The sequence below is a fragment of the Chelonia mydas genome, chromosome 13 (assembly GCF_015237465.2).
Source record: "Chelonia mydas isolate rCheMyd1 chromosome 13, rCheMyd1.pri.v2, whole genome shotgun sequence".
NCBI classification, from domain to species: Eukaryota; Metazoa; Chordata; order Testudines; family Cheloniidae; genus Chelonia; species Chelonia mydas.
The window spans coordinates 40,420,049-40,442,748 of NC_051253.2; the positions used below are offsets into that span (position 1 = coordinate 40,420,049).

Sequence of the window (22,700 nt, forward strand, 5' to 3'; positions counted from 1 at the left end):
GATGGGGAGGCTCAGGATCTCTCCGAGGAAAGATGGTGCCCCCTGCAGGATGGCGCCCCCTAGCACAGCAGTGGGGGCATTGAGGTCAGCTCTGACTGTGGGGGGAGAACCCTTCATACTGAGCCCACTGCCATGGTCCCTGCAGGTGTGCATGGCTTCTGGATGACGCAGGTCTCATTCCCTACGTGAGGGGGATCCAAGGACTTGGTTGGAGTTGGTAGCTGCTTCTTAGAGATGGGTGAGATATCCCCATATAAACTGACCGCCGCATACCCCACCCAAGAGTCAGACATGTCTCAGTGCTCGGTGAGGGGTCCGTGTACAAACAGCCCCCATGTTCCACCCCAGAGGGGAAGCAACTCAGCACGGGGTGAGGGATTCCTGTAACACCTGTCCCAGAGACGGCTGCATCTTAGAGCTGGCTGAGAGTGGAGGGAGACCAGGCTGTGTGGCTGCTTCTGGGTGCATGTTTGTGTCTCTCTGTGTTGTGCGTCTCTGTGTGTGTACAAACATCACCGCCCAGGCGGGAGGGTCTCTGGGTCATGCCATGTTACATGTGTGTCCATCTGTACCAGATTGAGCTCTCTCTCTCTCTCTCTCTCTCAGCAACCACTGCAGTCTCCTACTTTGTGCGACCCTCCCTGCTAGCAACTGCACGGCCCCCAGGATAACAGCCCTAACACTGCTGCTGCTGGCTACGCACCCTTTAGCACCATGCGTGAAGCTCTGTGCTTGGCACTGGTGTGTTCGAGCCCTGCGCTCGCCCATCCAGCCCTGGGGCTGACACACACACACACACACATGTGCGTGTATGTGTGTGGGTGCCCTGTTGGGGCTAGGTAGGAGACAGGGCTCATGTGTGGGGCCATAGAGGAGTCTGCATCCTCTGTCCCACCCCACTGCCTGGGCCCCCTATGTCACCAGAGCTAGTGAGACTTTAGCTGAGCCCTGCTGAGTGTTTGCTTCAGATAACAGCCCTACTACTGCTGCTGCTTTGCGAGCACTGGGTGCCAGGAGCTGATCCCTGGTGTGGGGTGTTTGCTGTATGTTGTTCTATCACCCCCTCCCCAGCTGCCACAGAGGGTCGGGGGTGGAGGGAGACCCCTTAGCCTCCTAGCCAGCAGGGAGGTGTGTTTAGGGGTCAGGGAATTTGAATTGCCCTCCCTCCACTGATTCTGTCTGGAAACTCTTCCTGCTCCTCTCTGGGGTGGGATGGGATGTGGGGTAAATGCTGACCCTGACACAATGCCCCCCTGGGCACGCACAGGTTCTAGCCTAGAGGACCTTGCCTCAGTGGGATCCCAGGGATTGCTTAGCCATCCATCCATCCTTCTTCATCCATAACCATCATCTACCCATCCCTCCTGATCTGTACCATCCATCCACCCTTGCTCATCCCTAACCATCCATCCACCCTCATCTGTATCTTCCATCCACCCACACAGATCTGTACCCATCCATCCATTCTTGTTCCTAACCATCCAGCCATCCAATGTCCTGTCTGTCTGTCCATCCATCCTCATCTCTCACCATCCATCCATGCAACCCCATCCACTTATCTGTCTATCCCTTTCAGTATTCATCCACCCCTATCCTTCCCTCACCATTGGTACCCATTGACACTAATCCATTCATTGCCATCCATCCTTTCCCAAATATATGTAGTCAGCCATTATCATATTTACCCATCCTTTCATCTCCATCTATCACTCACTCACTATGGGTAACAACCCATTCATCCATCCACCTGCCCATCCCCATCGGTACCAGTCCAGTGCCATATGTAACTACCAATCCATTGACATTCATTTATACATCCATTCATCCCCATCTCCTCCTGTCCATCTATGACAGTCCATCTATTTATCCATCCATCAATCCTTCAGAAAGTGTACCCATCCAACATTCACCATCCATCCATCTATACCCCCATACGCACCCCTCTCTCCATCCGTCCACCCATCTGCGGATCCCCATACATTTTTTCTATCCCTCGGCACCTGTTTATCCATTGGCATCCACCCTCTTTGAGCCATCCAACCATCGTTCCCTGAGTGCAGTGCAGTCTAGTTGCAGGCACACTGGGTGGGACATTCAGGACACCTGGATTCTGTTTCTAGCTCTGTCATTGACATGCTCGGTGATTTTGGGCAGGTCCCTTCCACTCTTGGTACCTCTGTTTCTCCTCCTCCTCTTTCTGTATTTAGGTTGTGAGAAGGACTGTCTCCCACTGTCTGTGCTGTGCCCATCCCAACAGGGTCCTGCTGTCAGTTGGGGGTATAGGAGTTAATTTAATCCAAATAATGATCTTTCTATTTCTCTCCTCCTCTTTGGGATATCTCTTGGTGATATCTCCTGCCCCCTGAAGTATGTATCCATCTAATCATCTCTTTGAACACCTGACCTTCCAACTGAGATTGGCTTGAATGTGTCTGCTCCTCCGCAGTATGTACGTGCGTATATGTGTAACTGTGCATCTACCCCCCTCTCCATCACTGTTTCCATGCTGTGTCTGTACTCATGCATGCATTCATCCTTCCTTACATGGCATGGACCCACATATCTACCTATCCTTCCTTCCATGGCATCTACTTGTCTTTCCTTTCATGGAATCTACCCATGTATCTATGTATCCATCCATGGTGTATATGTATCCACCCATACAGGATCTGGGTATTAGCACCCCCAGCCTTATAGCATCTGGGTTTCTCCCAGCCTGCAACTTGGGACCTTGTCCACCTTGGGCGACCTGCAGATTTCACCCAGTGACACCACAACAAGGAGACCTGGGGGTGAGCTCAGACTCGTTCCGTTTATTCACTTGTCATCACTGAGGGCACAGAGATTATTTACAGGAAGCTGTACTGGACAATGCTACCAGTGGGGCTGGGAGGAGACGTCTTCATTTACCAGAGACTTTGCTGACGCTGCGTTGGGTGAACTTCATCTGCAGGGCTTCGTGGATGACCATGCAGGTGTAGGTGTCTCCGCTGTTCCAGCTGTCCTTGCTGACTTTCAACTTGCTGTAGATGAAGAAGTTCGAGTCGCCATCTTTTTCCTTCATGGGCGGAGTGGTGATGTTGTCAGTCTCCTTTTCACCTTCATGGTTCTTCATCCACTGCACCGAGATGTCCTCGGGGAAGAAGCCCCGCACCAGGCAGGTGAGGCTGACGGAGTCTCCTTTGCTCCTTAGCTCCTCGTTGTGGGGGCGCAGGAGGTAGACACCCGGGGTGGAGTGCTTGCCTTCGGTGGATGGGGATGGAGGACACAGATGAGCCAAGCACATTACTCATCTGGGGCACATGGGGATAAGGATGGTGTGTGTGTGTGTGTGTAGGATGGTAGGAACATCCCCTCTCTCCTTCAGGATGGAGGGGCTGGGGACTGGGAGCTGGTATCTCTGGAGCACAATTTGAGGGTGTGGATTTGGGGATGGAAAGGGACTCAGGGGCCAGGATCTCAGGTTGTTGGGGGTTGGGGCTTCCTCTTAAGGAGCATCCCCCCTGCTGGGGGTGGGGATAGGGGAGTCTCTCCCCTTAGGGACCCTGAGCTCCTCTTACCTGGCTTCTTGGAGATGGATTTCACAAGGGGCGAGGGTAGGTCTGAGTGCTCCACTTTGCAGGTGAAGGTCTCTCCATCCTCCCAGTCGCGGGTGAGGATGGGCATGGACCTGGAGGCGGTGAAGGTGCCGTTGAAGTGCTCACCGATGTCCGGCTCATCAGGGCTAATGGACTCTGGCTTCTCCCGGGACCAGACCACCCGGAGGCCGGAGTCGCTCGGCAGGTTGACCACCAGGCAGGTGAGCATGGGTCTCTGGGTCACGTACAGGGCGGTGGGGGATGGGGGCACCAGGAAGACTTCGATGTCGCTGGGAGATGTTGTTTCTTCTGGGGATGGGAGAGCCTGGGTCAGCCACTACGCTGGGTCTCCCCTGCCCAAGCCCATCCCGGTCTCCTCTCACGCCCTGTCCCCTAAAAAGCCCATCCCAGTCTCCCCCCACCACTCCTCTCCCGCCTCGAGCCCAGCCCGGTGCCCGCTCCCCTTCCTAGGCAGCCTGGCCCCGCTCAGTGTCACCTCTGCACTTGTGGGCGTGGTCCTGCTTTTTGCTTCCGGTGCCCGGGTGGTACACCTGGCAGGTGTACATCTTGCCCTCCAGCCACTTGTCCTGGGAGACACTGGCATTGCTGCGGGTCGTGAAGGTGTGGCCGTCGGCGTCCTTCTTGGCAGAGTCGGTGTCACCAGAAAGTTGCCCGGGCTTGCCGTCCACCAGCCATTCCACCGTCAAATTCTTGGGGTAGAAGCCGGAGATGAAGCACACCAGTTGGATGGCACCTGGCTTGCTGGTGCAGGAGGAGTGGAGGACGTGCACCTTGGGTTCAGTGGGGATGGGCTCTGGGAGAAGGGTGGCAGGGATTAGTTGTTGTACAGACCCCTCCTGGGCCCCCCTCACTCCCTGCAGCACAGTGCCCTCTACTGAGCCCCAGCACCCTGTTGTCCACAGCATGGCACCCCTTACTGAGCCCCCCACTCCCTGCAGCACTGGGCTCCCTACTGAGCCCTCTGCCCCTTTCCCTGCATTGCAGCACCCATCGCTTCTCTTTGCATGGTCTTTCTTTTCGTCCCTCCACCCTTTGGTGCGTGGCCTCTCTTTGCATACCCAACACTATCTACCTGTCCTCATTCACTCCCATCTCTCTGTGGTGTTTCTCTCTCTCCATCTCTCCTCCCACAGTGGTGACTCTCTCGGCTCACAGCACTGGCAGGCTCCCATCCTCTCTCCCTGCAGCAGTCACCAGATCAGGGACCTGAGAGACTCCCAACCCCTGCCCTTCCCCCCCGGGCTGCGCCGCGCTGTCCCTACTTGGGATTTCCTTGGAGATGCTGGAGCTGGTGGGCTGGTGTTGTACGTTGCAGCTATAGGTGTTAGACTCCCAGCTGCTGGACGGGACGGTGACCTGGCTGCTGAGCGTGTAGAGGCCGCTGGAAGGCTGCAGCAGGGAGGGATAGGTCTTCACGCCCGAGGAGTTGACGTTTGGGCTCCACGTCACGGTGACCGGCTCGGGGAAGTATCCTTTGGCCAGGCAGCCGAAGGTGACCTGAGGGGTGTCGTCACCAGGGCAGGAGGTCAGGGGGAAGACAGATGGGGCCGTGGGGCTGACTGCAAAGGGAGAGAGAGCGAGGCCATGAGACGCAGCCCCTACCCCGCTCCATGCAGCATGGGGGCCCTAGCGTGGCACTGGGCCCAGCACTCAATGCCGGGGGAGAGCGTCCCCTAACGGAGCCCCACTCTGCTCCATTCAGCACAGCAGACAGCTTGTGGTGAGACTGTTGACAATTGAAAGGTCTTGTTAATGTCTGTGTTTAAGTGTGTGCCTGAGATTGGAACCCCCCATCTTCCTGGTTGAGTCACAGAGTGACCAGGAGCAGGGCCCCCAATTTAACTTGTGCTGCATAGACCCTGTTGTACTAGTGATTTTAGCTTGGGTAAATGTTATATTCTCATTAGGTTCCTAGGCGGTAACATCTTTGGCCCCTACTGGCTTGTAAGCATTTCTATGGCTCAAACACACATTGTTAGATATCCCCAATGAGTTCCCAGGACATTGCAGAAAAGACCGGGGCTGTTCAAGTCAACCCAGGACATATGGGCCCTTTGGGTTAGAGTTCGGGTTATCATTATACATAGGGGAGGAGGATTAAGGGTTAGGGTTAGGTGCTGGGGTTAAGGGCTAGAGGTTGCTGGGGTAGAATTAAGGGTGATGGTTTAATGGTTTGGGTCAAATACCTTTCCACTCTCAAGTTCAATATTTGATGTGTTATGATTGGATTTCTAGCCAATTTTGTAGTCATTCAACCATCAGATTCCTACCGGGTCTGATGCCATTTCTCAGAGGGAGTTAGTGAAACTCTTGGTTCCTAACCTGAGGGACTAATTTGCAAGTTCTGATAGTTCTTGTTTTAGGATGCTTGAAACTAGACTGGAGACATCAAAGCTCTGGTGCTTAGAGGGTCAAGGTGGGGAGGTTAGGGTTAGAGCTGGGGTTATGGTTAGGGGTATAATTGGTCGTTAGTACTTGTATCACAGTGGTCTAGAAAACCCAATCTAGGATCAGGGACCCATTGCACCGGGAGCTTTACAGAGAAATAAGAATTAGGACTCTACTGATCCCAGGACCATTGCAGCCTAAGCGATCTAAAGTCAGGGTTGGGGGGATAAGGTTGGGACATTAGGGTTAGGGGTTGGGTTTGACGAGAGGGTCAGAGTTGAGGGTCAGAGTTAGGGAGTAGGGGCTAGAGAGCAGGGGTTCAGGATGAGGATAGGACTATAGGGAAAGGGCGAGGATTAAGGTGTTGGGGTTAAGGAGTTGGTGCATCGGTCCACTGGGGTTAGGGTCCTGGTTAGGGAGTTAGGACAGAGTTGGGTGTCTAAGTAGTTGGGTTTAAGGTTTGGTTTAGGGTCAGAGTTCTGGGGTTAGAGTAAAAAACCTTCCCTCCCCCAAACTCAGTAGTCGACTGGTTTTCATGCCCCCTCGCTCATGACCTTTCTAGCCAGATTCCCACTCAAGAAACACTCATATTCTAACCAATTTGGATGAAGATTTTGCTGGACACTTTCCTAAACTCTACAGGAGAAATCTCCCAAGAATTCCAGCAGCCTCACTTTCTAGAAGCCCAAACTTGAGGCGCCTTGGGGAGCAGTTACCGGGGTCTGTGTCTCCAGTGGGCTTTAGCCGGAGACCTCATAGCTCGTCCCCCTTGGAAAGGAAGCCCAACGCGTCTCCAGCTGAGTGCGCCGCAAAAACGGAGCCAGCTCAACTCAGAGGCCAAATTAGGAACCTGAACTCTGAGCAGTTGCCCGAAGAGGGGCTGCCAGTTACGTCCAGCCCCAGGCAGCCAAGCTGACATCTAGCTGTGCTGGAACTCCCCACGCTCGGCTCTCAGCATGGAGCATGAGCACAGAGCTGGTGGAGGGAGGCTGGGACGGCTCAGAGAGACATGTTCCCACGCTCGGTGAGTTGAGGGTTTTACCTCTGACAAGGGCCATGCTAAAGGGAAATTTATGCCTCAGTTTAGAAAGTTTTTGGTTGCAGATCTTTGCGACTGGGCTAAAGAGAGGAGACAACAAAAGCCCCTTAGAAACAATTCAGCTGTTCCCCCAAACCTCTAGTTTCAGCCCCCCAACCCGGAGCACCCCATGTGTGCTTATGTCCCTGAGTCCTGACCCCCAGCCTCCTGCTAGCCCAGCCCTGCTCCCCACAACTCTGTCAGTGCCTCTCACTCCTGACCTGCAGCCCCTGCTAGCCCAGCCCTGGGCTCCCCCCAGCCCTGTCTGTGCCCCTCACTCCCATCCCACAGCCGCCTGCTATCGCAGCCCTGGCTCCCCCCAGCTCTGCTGGTGCCCCTAACTCCCAACCCGCAGCATCTGCTAGACCAGCCCTGGCCTCCCCCCAATTCTTCCGGTGCCCCTCACTCCCAACCTGCAGCCCCTGCTAGCCCAGCCCTGCCCCCCTGAGCCCTGCCGGTGCCCCTCACTCCTGACCTGCAGCCCCGGCTAGCCCAGCTCTGGGCTCCCTCTACAGCTCTGCTGGTTCCCCTCACTCCTGACCTGCAGCCCCCTGTTATCCCAGCCCTGGGCTGCCCCCAGCTCTGCTGGTACCCCTCACTTTTTACCCACAGCCCATGCTACTCCAGCCCTGGGTTCCCCACAGCTCTGCCAGTGCCCCTCATTCCTGACCTGTAGCCCCTGCTATCCCAGCCCTGCCGCCCCTGGCCTTGCCTGTGCCCCTCACTCCCGACCCACAGCCCCTGCCAGCACAGCCCTGGGCTCCCCCACAGCCCTGCCGGTGCCCCTCACTCCTGATGTGCAGCCCCTGCTAGCCCAGCTCTGGACCCCTTTCAAAGCTGTTATCCCAGCTTATAGCTAGAGTGTGAGATAAGCACCTCTGTTCCCCTGTCTCTGTGGGGGGCGGGGGGCACAGCGCTGCCTATGTTACCCATCCCGACCTCCCCAGCATATCCAGGCTCTGCAGGGGAGCCATGTTCTGCACCCTGCCCTGCTTTTGGGTCCACACAGGGGGATGTACCCCACTGCCTTCATAGGTGAGAACAGAGCACAACACTCCTGGCTCCCAGTCCCCCTGCTCTAAGTCACTAGACCCCACAGCCCTCCCAGAGCTGAGGAGAGAACCCAGGAGTCCTGGCTTCCAGCCCCCACTGCTCTACCCACTTGTCCCAGCTCCCCTCCCAGAGCTGGGGATAGAACCCAGGAGTCCTGGCTTCCAGCACCACTCCCATTCTAACCACCAGACCCCACTGCCCTCCCAGAGTTGGGGAGAGAACCCAGGAGTCCTGCTCCCCTCTCTACAAAGTTTTCTTCCCTAAAGGTGCTCACTCTGATAGGATTAAAACACCCCCTGTCCTCACCCCAATAGCAGCCGCTTTCCTCTAATTTACTCACCAAATTATCAGCCATGGTGGGTTGCAGCCCGGCCCTGGAGACTGGAGGGTTCTGTCCATGTGTCCCACTGTGGTCTGTGTCATTTGGATTGTTCATCTGAGGTTTCTTTGCCTGTCGGACATCCCCTCTTCTTCCCCCACAATGGTCATCAAAGATAATTATAGGTTGTTATCTATCAGTGACGCCCACTCAGGAGCTTTTAGTGTTGAAGCTGGTGAGAAGGTGTGAAAATTGGATTGAATGGGGCGAGTGCTGGCGTGAAAAAACAGCTTTCACTTGTCTCAACTTCCCCTTTTTGGCCCATATTGGTTGTTTGTTGGTTTTCACCAGAGATTCAGTCATGAAACCTGCAGAGCGCAGAAAAGATTGAAGTCTCTGGTGTGTGTGTGGGGGGGTGTCTTTTAGAGAACCTGCCATGGGGGGCGTGTGTGTGAAAAAACAGACTTTACTGCTGTCCTGGAGCTGGGGATAGAACCCAGGAGTTCTGGCTCCCAGCCCCCGCATTCAAAGCCACAAGACCCCATTCCTCTCGTAGGTCTGGGGATAGACTGATCCTGGAAAGGGAAGGATAGTGAGATAATAGCTATTCAAATGTTTCCTTGCAGCGCATCTCTCTGTATGCATCACAAGCTCTTCAAGGAGTGAGTGATCTAGTGGGTTTGTGTGTGTATGGGGTTGGGAGCCAGGGCTCCTGGGTTCTCTCTAGGAGTCTGGGAAGGAGTGGGGTCTGGTGGAATAGAGAGGTGAGCAGGCTCACAGCCAGGGCTCCTGGCTCTGTAGAGCCCCCTATGAGGTTGGAGTCCCACCATTCTTTGGGTTTAGGATTCTCAGTTCTTAACGTCCTGACTTGCCTTTCTCTCTGACAGAGCTCCCACAACCCCCCTCTGTGTTCCCTTTGTTCCCCTGTTGTGACGACATTGCTGGGAGCTCCACTTGTGAGGTGACTGTAGCCTGCCTCGTGACTGGCTATTTCCCGGAGCCCGTGGACATCAAGTGGAATTCTGGCACGGTGACCAATGGGATCAAGACCTTCCCAGCCGCGGCACAGAGCAGTGGCAGGGCCTTCACCCTCGTCAGCCAGCTCACCGTCCCTGCCTGGGACCTGGTGAACAACACCTACCAGTGCAGTGTGGAGCACACTCCCTCCCATAAAAAGATAGATGTGGAGATCACGAATGGTGAGCTACATTGGGATGCCAGAGAATGAAGAAAAGACTGAGGCAGAAGTGTGCAATAAAGTGTCAGAGGGAGTGGGGCAATACAATGACAGCGTCCATGGGAGGGAGGATAGAGAAGAAAAGGGATGGATGTATGGATGGACAGTGAAGAGGGAAAGGTGTAGGGAGTGAAAGAGAGAGGGATGGATGGTATGGAGAGTGGGCTAGGTGGGTGGACTGATGGAGATACAGAAGTATGGATGGATACACGGAGGGACGGCTGGAGCAATGACCTAGACAGAGTGATAGATCGATGAAATGGTGCAGAGGGAAGGAAGGAGGGAAAGGTAAAACTTTCCTCTCTCAGTTGTCATTCAGGACTTGAGCACATTGTCCTCAGAGCTGTACAAATGCAATTGATTCATGCCTCTGACCTGGTATCCATTTTCTGTCTTTGCTCCCAGTATGTGAGGCTCTCATTCATCCTGAGATTCGCCTCCTAGGCCCCTCCTGTGAGCGCAACGCCTTGGAGAAGCAGCTGGAGGTGGTTTGCCTCCTCCTGAGATTCAGCCCCGGTGCAGCCAAAGTGGAATGGCTGGTGAATGGCGAGAAGGGGAACCTTCCCACCACGGGCTTCTCCATTTGGAAGGGCACAGAAGGCTTCTATATGGGCCAGAGCCGAGTGAACGTCACCAAGGAGAGCTGGGAGAAGGAGGAGGTCTACACCTGTAAAGTGAACCACCCAGCGAGGGGAACGGAGCACTTCATGCACAACACCAGGAAGTGCTTGGGTGAGGGGCTATGGCCATGCACGGTGGGGTGGGATGAAGGGTTACTCAGAAACCAGCCTCGCCTAAGGGTAGGTGGGACTGTGCCCAGATCCCAGGGTGATGGGTGACATAGAAATACAATAGTGAGATGGATACTGGGAGTGGGTGGGGAGAGGGATGGGTGGATGCAGTGATAGATATGGTGGTTGGATGGATAGAGAGATAGATACTGTGGCTAGAAGGATGAATGACTGGAAGCAAAGATGGATATGATGGTTGGATAGAAAGATAGGTCTGATGGATGGATGGAGTGAGAAAGGGGATGTATATATGTGAATAATTATTAATAAATAGATGGAGCCATAGATGTTGCACAGGAAAGTGTAGATGGAGAGGCAGAAAGGGATTGTTAGATAGCTAGAAAGAGGCTTTTTTTCCCAATAGTTTCTCTCTTCCTTCCTTCTAACATCCCATGAAATTGAGGGATCACAAAATTAGGGGAATGATGTGGAAAAAGCTAATGTGCTCAATGCTTTTTTTGCCTCTGTCTTCACTAACAAGGACAGCTCCCAGACTGCTGCGCTGGGCATCGCAACATGGGGAGTAGATGGCCAGCCCTCTGTGGAGAAAGAGGTGGTTAGGGACTATTTAGAAAAGCTGGACATGCAGAAGTCCATGGGGCAGGACGAGTTGCATCCGAGAGTGCTAAAGGAATTGGCGGATGTGATTGCAGAGCCATTGGCCATTATCTTTGAAAACTCGTGGCGAACGGGGGAAGTCCCAGATGACTGGAAAAAGGCTAATGTAGTGCCAATCTTTAAAAAAGGAAAGAAGGAGGATCCCGGGAACTACAGGCCAGTCAGCCTCACCTCAGTCCCCGGAAAAATCATGGAGCAGGTCCTCAAGGAATCAATCCTGAAGCACTTACATGAGAGGAAAGTGATCAGGAACAGTCAGCATGGATTCACCAAGGGAAGGTCATGCCTGACTAATCTAATCGCCTTCTATGATGAGATTACTGATTTTGTGGATGAAGGGAAAGCAGTGGATGTATTGTTTCTTGACTTTAGCAAAGCTTTTGACACGGTCTCCCACAGTATTCTTGTCAGCAAGTTAAAGAAGTATGGATGAATGCACTATAAGGTGGGTAGAAAGTTGGCTAGATTGTCGGGCTCAACGGGTAGTGATCAATGGCTCCATGTCTAGTTGGCAGCCGGTGTCAAGCGGAGTGCCCCAGGGGTCGGTCCTGGGGCCGGTGTTGTTCAATATCTTCATAAATGATCTGGAGGATGGTGTGGATTGCACTCTCAGCAAATTTGCAGATGATACTAAACTGGGAGGAGTGGTAGCTACACTGGAGGGCAGGGATAGGATACAGAGGGACCTAGACAAATTGGAGGATTGGGCCAAAAGAAACCTGATGCGGTTCAATAAGGATAAGTGCAGGGTCCTGCACTTAGGACGGAAGAACCCAAAGCACCGCTACAGACTAGGGACCGAATGGCTAGGCAGCAGTTCTGCAGAAAAGGACCTAGGGGTTACAGTGGACGAGAAGCTGGATATGAGTCAGCAGTGTGCCCTTGTTGCCAAGAAGGCCAATGGCATTTTGGGATGTATAAGTAGGGGCATAGCGAACAGATCGAGGGACATGATCGTTCCCCTCTATTCGACATTGGTGAGGCCTCATCTGGAGTACTGTGTCCAGTTTTGGGCCCCACACTACAAGAAGGATGTGGATAAATTGGAGAGAGTCCAGCGAAGGGCAACAAAAATGATTAGGGGTCTGGAACACATGACTTATGAGGAGAGGCTGAGGGAACTGGGATTGTTTAGTCTGCGGAAGAGAAGAATGAGGGGGGATTTGATAGCTACTTTCAACTACCTGAGAGGTGGTTCCAGAGAGGATGGTTCTAGACTATTCTCAGTGGTAGAAGAGGACAGGACAAGGAGTAATGGTCTCAAGTTGCAGTGGGGGAGGTTTAGGTTGGATATTAGGAAAAACTTTTTCACTAGGAGGGTGGTGAAACACTGGAATACGTTACCTAGGGAGGTGGTAGAATCTCCTTCCTTGGAAGTTTTTAAGGTCAGGCTTGACAAAGCCTTGGCTGGGATGATTTGATTGGGGATTGGTCCTGCTTTGAGCAGGGGGTTGGACTAGATGACCTCCTGAGGTCCCTTCCAACCCTGATATTCTATGATTCTATGATTCTAATGACAGTATCTCTCTAATCTTCTGTAACACCCATCACTGTAGTATCCTTCATGGCCCAGGGAATTCATGGAGTCTTCTGCTCTTCTTTCCCTATTGAGATGAGTCCTTTGTATTTCCTCAGCCTGTCTCAGTAACTCAGTGGCTCCATCTGTCTATGTCACCGAGCCGTCCTACGATGACCTGATTGGGGAGACAGCCCGTGTGACGTGCTTGGTGCTGGGCTATATCTTGGTAGATGTTCAGGTGGCTTGGGAAGTGGATGGGAAAGCCAGCTCTGAGGTGGAGACAGGAGCCCCGGAACAAGCCAATGGGACTCAGAGCATCACCAGCACCCACAAAATAACCTTGGAGCAATGGAAGAGCAGGACCAACTTCACTTGCAAAGTGAAACTTCCTGGTTTTGGAGAAGTTTCAGAGTAACAGCCGTGTTAGTCTGTATTCGTAAAAAGAAAAGGAGTACTTGTGGCACCTTAGAGACTAACCAGTTTATTTGAGCATGAGCTTTCGTGAGCTACAGCTCACTTCATCGGATGCATAGCATATCGTGGAAACTGCAGAAGACATTATATACACACAGAGACCATGAAACAAAACTTCCTCCCACCTCACTCCCCCGCTGGCAACAGCTAGAAGTCACCCAGGATATGCCACTCATGGACACGAGTGAGTATGTCTGTGTTTAAGTCCTGACTCCCTTTGCAAACTCAGCCAAAATCACTTTACTCTTGCTCTGTGCCTGAGCCTGCAAAGTGGGGATAAGGCTCCTTGGTTTCTTTCAGCCAGTGTCCGTTTCTGGAACGGAGCTCTCTTTCCCGTCCGTACATCACCTAGCGGGAGGGGGTTGCAGTCTCGGTTTGGGCCAGTAGACCCCACCACAATAATAGTAATGGTGAATGTTTTCAGACCAGCTTTGGCCATGGAAAATGAAGCCCTTGCAATTCACTAGAATCCATTAGGGTGGTGAGGAAACAGAGGAGGATCTGGTGGATATTTCCTGGGTCTTTCAAAGTGACGATTCAGCCAGAACCTTCACAAGAGGTGATGAGGGACAGAAGATATAAAGTAGGGTTAAGATGGTCCATAAAAGTTAGATTCATTGAGTCTGAGGCCAGAAGGATCATTAGGTCATCTAGTCCGACCTCATGTTTCCCTGGCCAGAGTATTTCACCTATTTACCCCTTTATCAAGTCCAGTAACATGTCTTTGACTAAAGCTTCATCTAGAGACACATCCCGTTTTGATTGGAACCCCTCAAAGGATGGAGAATTCACCACTTCCCTTGATAGTTTGTTCTGATGGTTTTCTTCCAATATTGTTGCCTTACAACAAATTTGAATGTGACTGGTTTCACTTTCCGGCCATTGGTTCCTGTTCTGCCTTTTCTGCTAGATTAAAGAACTTTTTAGTACCCGACATTTTCTCTCTGGGAAGGTATTCATACACTAATCAAGTCACTTCTTCAGTTTGCCCTGAACTGAACTAATATAACTCCTTAAATCTCTCATTTACATCTGTTGAATCCTCATTGAGGCTCTTCTTTGAGCCCTTTTCAATTTTTCAAACCACAAAGTTGTGAAATGGGTGGAAAGAAATCTAGAGATTTTAATAAATGTTGGGTTGCTTTTCTTTGCTTTCTGGTTGGTGAGCCGGGAAGCTAAAGGGAGTGGGTGGGGATCATGTTTTCAAACTTTTCTTTGCAGTCAGTGGGGACAGACCCTTCCTTTTTTGATTAAATGAAAGCTGAGATTCCCTGGCCATCGCATGAGCTGTGGATTTAAGGAAAAACAGCAAATACCATAATAAATATGGCCAAGGTTGGTCACCCCTCTCATGTTCGACTCAGGGACTCAGTGGAGACATATTCCATCTCCGGAAGAGAAATTAGCTTCACATCACATCTCTGTCCCTTCCAGCCTACCCTGCCCATGAGCCTACTGTCTCAGCCACTGTCTCCTGCCCGGACCCAGAGGAAACTCCAGGGAAGAGAGATTCCCACAGGTTCCTCTGTGACGTCACTGGATTCTTCCCAGCAGACATCAGTTTCCGCTGGGAGCACAATGGCTCCATAGTTCCTGCCTCCCAGTACAGCAGTGGCCCCATCGTCAGATCTGGCCGGGCCTACTCCGCTCAGAGCATCTTGAGAGTCCCCAGGCCCAAGGGGGAAGGAGAAGCGGGGCCCCAGTATTTCTGCCTGGTGTGGCACATGACGCTGAATGAAACCTTGAAGGTCAAGGTGAAGCCAGGGAATTGTGAGTTGAAACTTCCAAAGGGTGATGAGAGGGTTGTTCATCCCAATATGGTCAAGGCCCCCATTACCTCCAGGGGCTAGTGAGGGAGCTAGCACCAGTTCAGGCTTCAATGCTGGGGTTTCCAAAGGGATTCACGCTCTCAACTCCCACATCGGCTTGCAGTGAGAGTTGTGGTCTCAAGTCCTGAGGGACCTTGGGAGACCAGCAGCCAGAATATCACTGGGGTAAAATATAAACAGCATCTTCTGCCTGTGTAGTGGGGAGGGGTTTCGGGGATGCTAGTTGTATCCTGAGCTCTGGATGTGGGATCTAGTACTTCCAGCAGGGGGCCGAGAGCCAGGACTCCTGGGTTCTATCCCCAGCTCTGGGAGGGGAGTAGTGTCTAGTGATTACAGCGTGGGGGAAAGGAGTCAGGAATTACCATGGGCAGGTCATTTCTCCTCTCTGTGTCCCAGTTGCCATCTCTGTCATCTTCATTGAGCTCATGAATTTCAGGCTGGAAGGACCCTGAGTTGAGCAAACATGGCAGGTCTGTCCCCTGCCATGTTTTCCACAATGGGGCTTTCTCCCATCGGAGCCAGAGACCTTTAGATCTGCTCATGGGACCCAGAGACCCAAATAATAATAATGGAACCCAGGAATCCCAATCCCTGGGTGTGTTGGAAAAGCTCAGCCGTTGTTCCCGACACCACATGAGATGAGGGTCCTTCCCCTTCCATCAGGGAACCCAGTGCCCTATTTCCCACCCCAATGACCCTTGGCCCCTTCCCAAAACAGCCCCTGGGCTTTGCACCCCTGAGACAGAGGCACTTAGTTATCAGCTGGTGCCTCTTGAGTATTCACTCATCTCAGGCCTCAACGCTGCCTCCTGCCCCCAACCAGGTGGCGGAAACTGTAATCAACATCCTCTGGAGGTCTTTCTCCTTCCCCCTTCCCTGGAGGATCTCTACATAGGGCAGAACGCCACCATCAGTTGTTTGGTGAGCAGCATGGAGACCCCCGGAAGCCTGGAGGTCTCCTGGAACCGGGGTAGCGGGGGCCCATTGGCCGTGGTCTCCAGGGAGCCGGTGCTGCAGGAAAATGGCACCTACAGTGCAACCAGCATCCTGCGGGTGTGCGTGGAGGAGTGGCAGGCAGGGGAGGAGTTCACCTGCACAGTGAAGCACCAAGACATCCCATCAGCCATTGTCAAGACCATCCACAAGATTCATGGTAAGAACCCTCCTTTCCCCCGTAGGGGGTGCTAGCTCCAATCTGGCTGGCTCAGGGTGTGGGGAATGGGACACAGGTCCTTTTGTCTCTAGGGGGTGCTAGCTCTGATCTGGCGTCAGGTCAGTGAGACTAGGCATTACACATTTGTGGGTGGGATCAAATGTGCAAATTTATGAGACAGAAGGGGACGGAGAGTCAGGACTCCTGGTTTCTTTTTCCAGCTCTGGGAGCAGAGTGAGGGGTGGGGTCCAGTGGGTTGTAGCAGGGGGGTTGTGTGGGGGATGGCAGCCAGGACTCCTGGTTCTCATCCCTCACCATTAACCCTTTGGTGTTTCCTTGTTGCAGTGGTCTCTCCCCGTAACCCTTCTGTCTACATCTTCCCTCCTCACGCTGAGGAGCTGGCGCTCCGGGAATTGGCCACCATCACCTGCCTGGCCTCCGGCTTCCGGCCCAGAGACATCTTGGTGACATGGACCCAGCAGGACCGGCCCGGGCCCCAGGAGGCCTACACCAACATCGGTCCCGTCCGGGAGGCCGGGAAGGAGGAGCGCTACTTCATCTACAGCAAGCTCAATGTCTTGGCATCTGAATGGGGATGGGGGGACACGTACGCCTGCATGGTGGGGCACAAGGGTCTGCCCATGACCTTCGTCCAGCGGAGCGTGGACAAAGCCTCCGGTAAACCCAGCGCTGTCAATGTCTCTGTGATCTTGTCCGATACCGACGTCACCTGCTACTGAGGAGCAGAGCCGTGTGGGCTCCTCATGGCGTATCTGAGATGGCCAGGGAACCTCGTGGGGTCTGGGATTCCTCTTAGCCTGTGTGTAAAGCTGTGGGAGCTCTGGTGTACAGAGCGTGGCTGTGTGTGGAATATGCCCAAATAAAAATGCAGCATGCCAGAGTTTGTGTTCAATGGGATATCTTCTTCTAGCAGGGGCCATCTCGATGTCTTATCCACCAGCCCAGCCTCCCTCCTACATCATCTATATCCATTCACCACCCTTCTTTCTGAAGTATCTCTTACTATCCATCCAGTCTCCTTATGCATTATTTGATGCATTATCTAGATCTATTCATCAAAGTTTCCTTCTGCAGGATCTATCCACCCATCCTATCCTCTGCCATACCTTTGTCTGTTTTTCCCTCTTTACTAGCTGTCCATTTTCCTGCCCACCTGCAGTCTCTCTCTCTGCACTATGTCTGTTTATCCATCTTTCCCTTGGCAATATTTGACTTTGTCTGTTCTCCCTTTTGCAATCCCTGTCCATCCGTCCAACATCTGCAGTGTCATCTGTCTACCTTTGCTTCTACAACATCCATCCATCCGTCCGAAATTATGCAATATCCTCTATGCATCCATCCATCCTCATGCAATGTCATGAGTCTGGCTGCCCATCCCTCAGCAGTGACTTGCTATTGTTCATGATATTGCAGCTCCTAGATGTCCTGACCAAGGTTAGGGCCCCATTGTGATGGGTGCTGCATGAACACACAGAGGAAACATCCTTAATGCAAGGTGCTCACAGTCTCAGCACAAAGAGGCTGGGAGGCACAAAAGGATTATATCTGGGATGCTCGAAGGGGTGAGACACCAATCTCCCCCTGGAATTATGAGTTTATTGCAGTGGCAACTAATTGCCTAAGAGTCCTTTAAAGACCCCAGCCCAAGTGGCTAGTCTCTGGTCACGCTGCAGGTCAGTGGGAGAGGTGGGAATAGAGCCCTGGTCCCCCATCTCCAAGACTTGTGTCTTAACCATTGCACCTGTCCAGCAATGTAGCCCTAGCCACTCTGGTGTCAGAATCCCTAGGAGATGCTTCCTCACCTGACCACATAAGGTGGAGGCAGAGCCTCCAGGAACCTGGTGTTATGTCTGCAGGGAGCTAGGCGGCAGGGTGAGACTGAGTTAGGAGCCTTCATTCCCACCAGCTCTGTCCCCATTGTCCCTGGATGTGTGAACAGGTGGGTGGTGATCAGGGGAAGTTATTTCACTTCTGAGTACGGCACTGGGGAGACCGACACTGGAATACAGCATCCAGTTCTGGGGTCAATGTGCAGGAATGGTCAGAAGCGGTAACAGAATGTTAGGCTCCATTAGGAAAGGGACAGATAATAAGACAGTAAGTACCATATTGCCTCTGTATAAATCCACGGTATGCCCACAGCTTGAATACTGCGTGCAGTTCTGGTCGCCCCATCGCCAAAGAGATATAATAGAAATGGAAAAGGTACAGAGAAGAGCAACAGGGCTACGGAGCAGCTTCCATGAGGAGAGATTAAAAAGGCTGGCACTGTTCATCTAAGGAGACAGCTAGGGGGGATTTGAGAGAGGTCTATACAATCATGGCGGGTGGCGAGAAAGTGAATCAGGATGTGTTATTTACTCCTTCACATAACACAAGAGCCAGGGGTCACTCAATGAAATTAAACGGCCACAGGTTTTAAGCAAACACAAGGAAGTACTTCTTCACACAACACAGAGTCAACCTGTGGATGTTGTGAAGTCCAAAAGCATAACTGGGTTCAGAAAAGAATTAGATAAATTCATGGAGAATAGGTCCATCAGTGGCTATTAGCCAAGATGGTCAGTGATGCAACCCTATGTTCTTGGTGTCCCTAAGCCTCTTACGGTCAGATGCTGGGACTGTATGAAAGTGGATTAATCACTCGATAATTGCCTCATTCTGGCCATTCCATCTGATGCATCTGGTATCAGCCACTGTTGGAAGACAGGCTACTGGGGTAGATAGATGACTGGTCCGATGCAGTACCGCCATTGTTATGTCAGCATATTCAAAAAGAAGTTTGAAAAATTGGAGAGAGTGCAAAAGAGAACCAGAAAAATGATTAGAGGGCTGGAGAAAATACCTTCCAGTGAGAGATGGGAGGAGCCGAATCGGTTGAGCTTATGAAAGAGACATTCAAGAGATGGCTTCATTGATATGTATAAGTACCTCCATGGAGAGTGACCGGGGTCCCTGGTGGGCCATGCTGAGATCGCCCAAGTAGGGCATATTGCAAAGAATAGGGCAGACAATCCCCCAAACTGGTGGTTATTCTGATAGATTCACCAAACTAACAACAAAACAGCTTCTACAATACCTTACTGATTACCCAGAATCCAGAAATACAGTTCCCTTAAAGCAACCCAGCCTTGAGCTCCCACCCAGACAGCCAAGTCAAATATGATGAGGATTACTGAAAATCTTGTTAATCATATAAAAGTTCTGCCAATCCCAAGGGATCGGAGACATTGCCCATCAGGTCAAGGAATATTTCAGATCTTACCCAAATAGATGCTTACAGCCAATTCTTATTAACTAAACTATAATTTATTAAAAAAGAAAAGAGAGAGAGAGAGACTTCTGGTTAAAAAGTACAGGTAGGAATAGAGTTCTTAGGTCAGTTTCATAGCAGAGATGGTTAGCTTCAGAGTTGCAACGAGTCCCTTCTAGAATCAGTTTATCAGGTTATAGTCCAATGTCCATGGCCAATATCAGGGTGATGCAGAATAGAACTGGAGGCCTCTGTCTTATGACTCAAACTTCCCCTGACGAAGCTTAAGCAGATCTGAGATGAAAGGATCAGGGCCCAAGAATTTTTATAGACCCCTGGCAGGCTACTGTCAGCCTCTTGACAGCAGGTATTCCTTGGGTGAAGGATAGTGTCTTTGAAGTAACTTCCTATTTCCTAAAAAGAAAAGGAGTACTTGTGGCACCTTAGAGACTAACCAGTTTATTTGAGCATGAGCTTTCATGAGCTACAGCTCACTTCATCGGATGCATAGCATATCGTGGAAACTGCAGAAGACGAAGAAGAAGAAGGTCTTCTGCAGTTTCCACGATATGCTATGCATCCGATGAAGTGAGCTGTAGCTCACGAAAGCTCATGCTCAAATAAACTGGTTAGTCTCTAAGGTGCCACAAGTACTCCTTTTCTTTTTACGAATACAGACTAACACGGCTGTTACTCTGAAACCTTCCTATTTCCTAAGCATCACCAGTAATTAGCTACATGGATTAACATAAAGCAATTGCCTACCTCCCACCATTTGCAGGTACTTTACTGTATCTTCTATGATTCTATATACTTCAAAGAGAATTTAAGACAGTGATATCACTACATTCACAGTTCATTTAAATGTCAATATCTCCTTTTGATTTCTGAATCAGCAGAGTACAGTGATAGACAGGAACTGTTTGGTTACATTGTCAACCTCTAACAATATATATGTAAACACACAACACCCAAAGGCGCCGACTCCGTGGGTGCTCCGGGGCTGGAGCACCCACAGGGAAAAATTAGCGGGTGCTCTGCACCAAGCAGCAGCCAAGCTCCCCCCTCCTCGTCTCCTTTTCCCACTCCCCCGAGCGTGCCATGTCCCCGCTCCTCCCCCTCCCTCCCAGCTTCCTGCTCCCCCCTGCTGCCTAACAGCTGTTTGGCGGCGCTTAGGACTTTCCGGGAGGAGGGGGAGGAGTGGGGACGCCGTGCGCTCGGGGGAGGAAGCGGAGAAGAGGCAGGGCAGGGGTGGGGACTTGGGGGAAGGGGGTGGAATGGGGTGGGAAGAGGGCGGGGCTGGGGTGAGAAAAGGCAGGATGGGGCTGGGACTTTGGTCAAGGGGTGGAATGGGGGTGGGGCAAGGGCAGTGCAGGGGCGGGAAGAGGCGGGGCAGGGGTGGGGCCAGGGGCAGAGCACCCACCGGGCAGAGGGGAAGTCGGTGCCGATGACAACATCACAAACATTATCTACTACTATGTCTCTAAAGAGAAATCTGGGGAACCACTGAAAGACTTGCCAGAAACAGACAGGAGTGGAGGAGCTTCATCACTGCCCTAAATGTCAGAGGCGTAATGGGAACTAACTAACTATGTCTCTGAAGCTTGAATCTGGGTTAAGTAGCCTACTAGTTGTGTAACCCTTTCTGGCCCTGTGTCACAGCGAGAAAACACTAGGCACTAAAGGTGTCTAACTTAGTATAGAAAGGCTTAAGAGGTGCCAATGGCTGGAAGTTAAATGCAGAGAGAACAAATTAATAATAAGGCACAACATATGGAAGGAAACCTTTGGAACTAACTTCCAGTGGAAGTGGTGAAGTCTCCATCTCTTGAGATTTGTACATCCAGCCTGGGGTCCCTTCTGGAAGATATGCGCCCATCAAAGACGAGTCATTGGGCTCCGTAGTGGGCTAGCTGGCTGAGATTCTCTGGCCTGTGGCATACAGGAGGTCAGACTTGATGCTGTAATGGTTCCTTCTGGCCTTAAGATCTACAAATGCACCAGTCAAGGTTTCAGAGCTAGGAAGGTCATGTCAATTATCCACCACCGAACTCTATGGCCCAGGTCATAGAGTGCGTTGGTGGGAGAATTAAGTTTTCAGCCTGTACATCTGGAGAGCTGTGGTCTTCCACTGTGGCTGTAAACCAAACCCAGAGCGAATCATTGTCTCTGGGCCACGATGTTTCAATAACTGTAGTTTCCCAGATAAAGCGGAGAGGGACTGTAATCCTGATGTCCCTTTGAGTGCCCAGGTGTGTACAAAATTAAGGAGGCTCCAGGCCATTTCCCAGGCGATGTTCATGCCATTGACAAGACACATGGACAGGCTCAGGGAATGCTGGGCTGTGAGTCCTTCCAGCTCTTGGGAACGGGTTCCCAATGGAGCCCAGGCTGGTGGTGGGTGAAAGGGGCTCTGACTGAATGGTATCCCATGTGGGATGAGTTGGGAGAGGTCTTGACTCAGTCCCCATGACACAACCACATAAACGGCTGAAGGAATTAGAAATGGGCCATGGAGACGTCTGCCTACAGGGAGAGAGGTCACGCTGTGTGATGGTGGCAGAGTCGCCCCAAGGGAAAAGTCAGTTGGGGGCCATCACTTCTGTTTCCAGTGTCTGACAATATGGGGCAGCTCAGGGTGTTGCTGATGGGGTGGCCGTGCCTTTCCCCCCTTTTTGTAGGGCTTGCGGGTGGGCTGGTCAGGTGTTGCCCAAATGTGGTGATGAGCTACAGATCTTTCCCCTTCTAGGAGAATGGGTTGAAATGGAGTCCAAGCGGGTAGTGGCTTAAAAGTTGTTCCCATCAGATGGCCCCGTTATTAGGTGTATTACAGTCGTGTGTAGAGGTCTCCACTGAGTTTGGGACCCCAATGCGCTAGGAGCCGCACACACATAGAGTAAGAGATAGTCTCTGCCCAGGAGAGCTAAATGTCCAAACAGAGAAAGGATGTGAAGGGAAACTGAGGCACAGAGAGGGGAGGTGAATTGCCTGAGGTCCTGCAAAGTCAATGACAGAGCTGGAAATAGACCCATGGGGGTCCTGAGTCCCATCCTAGTGCCCTGTTCGTTGGACCTCACTGCCTGTGGGATGATACAAGTTGAGGGAGGTCTCAGAACAGCTCTGTGGGTAAATTCCCCAGGTCCCCAGAATAGGGATCGGGGGGAATTGGTGCCTCTGCTGCCCGGGAACTGTTCCCAGCACGGCTCAAGCTGGCATTGGCTGGGAAGATGCCGCTGTTGGATGGGGTGCATGGCCCCATTGAGCTATGCATTGGCAGGTCTCAGCCCAGCTCTGTTGCTGGCCTGGGGAGGGGAATCGCATGCTCGGAGTGGCTGGGGTGTGTAAAGGAGCCAAAGGGCGTGAAATTT

The 22,700-nt window shown here is 52.0% G+C and overlaps 1 protein-coding gene and 4 gene segments (V, D, J or C); 1 reads left to right on the forward strand and 4 right to left on the reverse strand.

The window, feature by feature from the left end:
* The window catches only part of LOC102932895, a 489,191-nt gene that overhangs the window by 352,330 nt on the left and 114,161 nt on the right, over nucleotides 1–22,700 (reverse strand).
* LOC102940154 (immunoglobulin epsilon heavy chain-like) overlaps nucleotides 1–22,700 on the reverse strand; it is a 1,331,510-nt gene that overhangs the window by 318,155 nt on the left and 990,655 nt on the right. The window lies entirely within an intron of this gene.
* The window catches only part of LOC119563587, a 797,667-nt gene that overhangs the window by 298,123 nt on the left and 476,844 nt on the right, over nucleotides 1–22,700 (reverse strand).
* Nucleotides 1–22,700, reverse strand: part of LOC119567833 — a 275,078-nt gene that overhangs the window by 132,361 nt on the left and 120,017 nt on the right.
* LOC119567839 lies at nucleotides 14,036–16,959 on the forward strand. The segment is given in 3 exon segments: nucleotides 14,036–14,846; nucleotides 15,729–16,058; nucleotides 16,404–16,959. Coding segments are annotated over 3 exon segments (771 nt in total).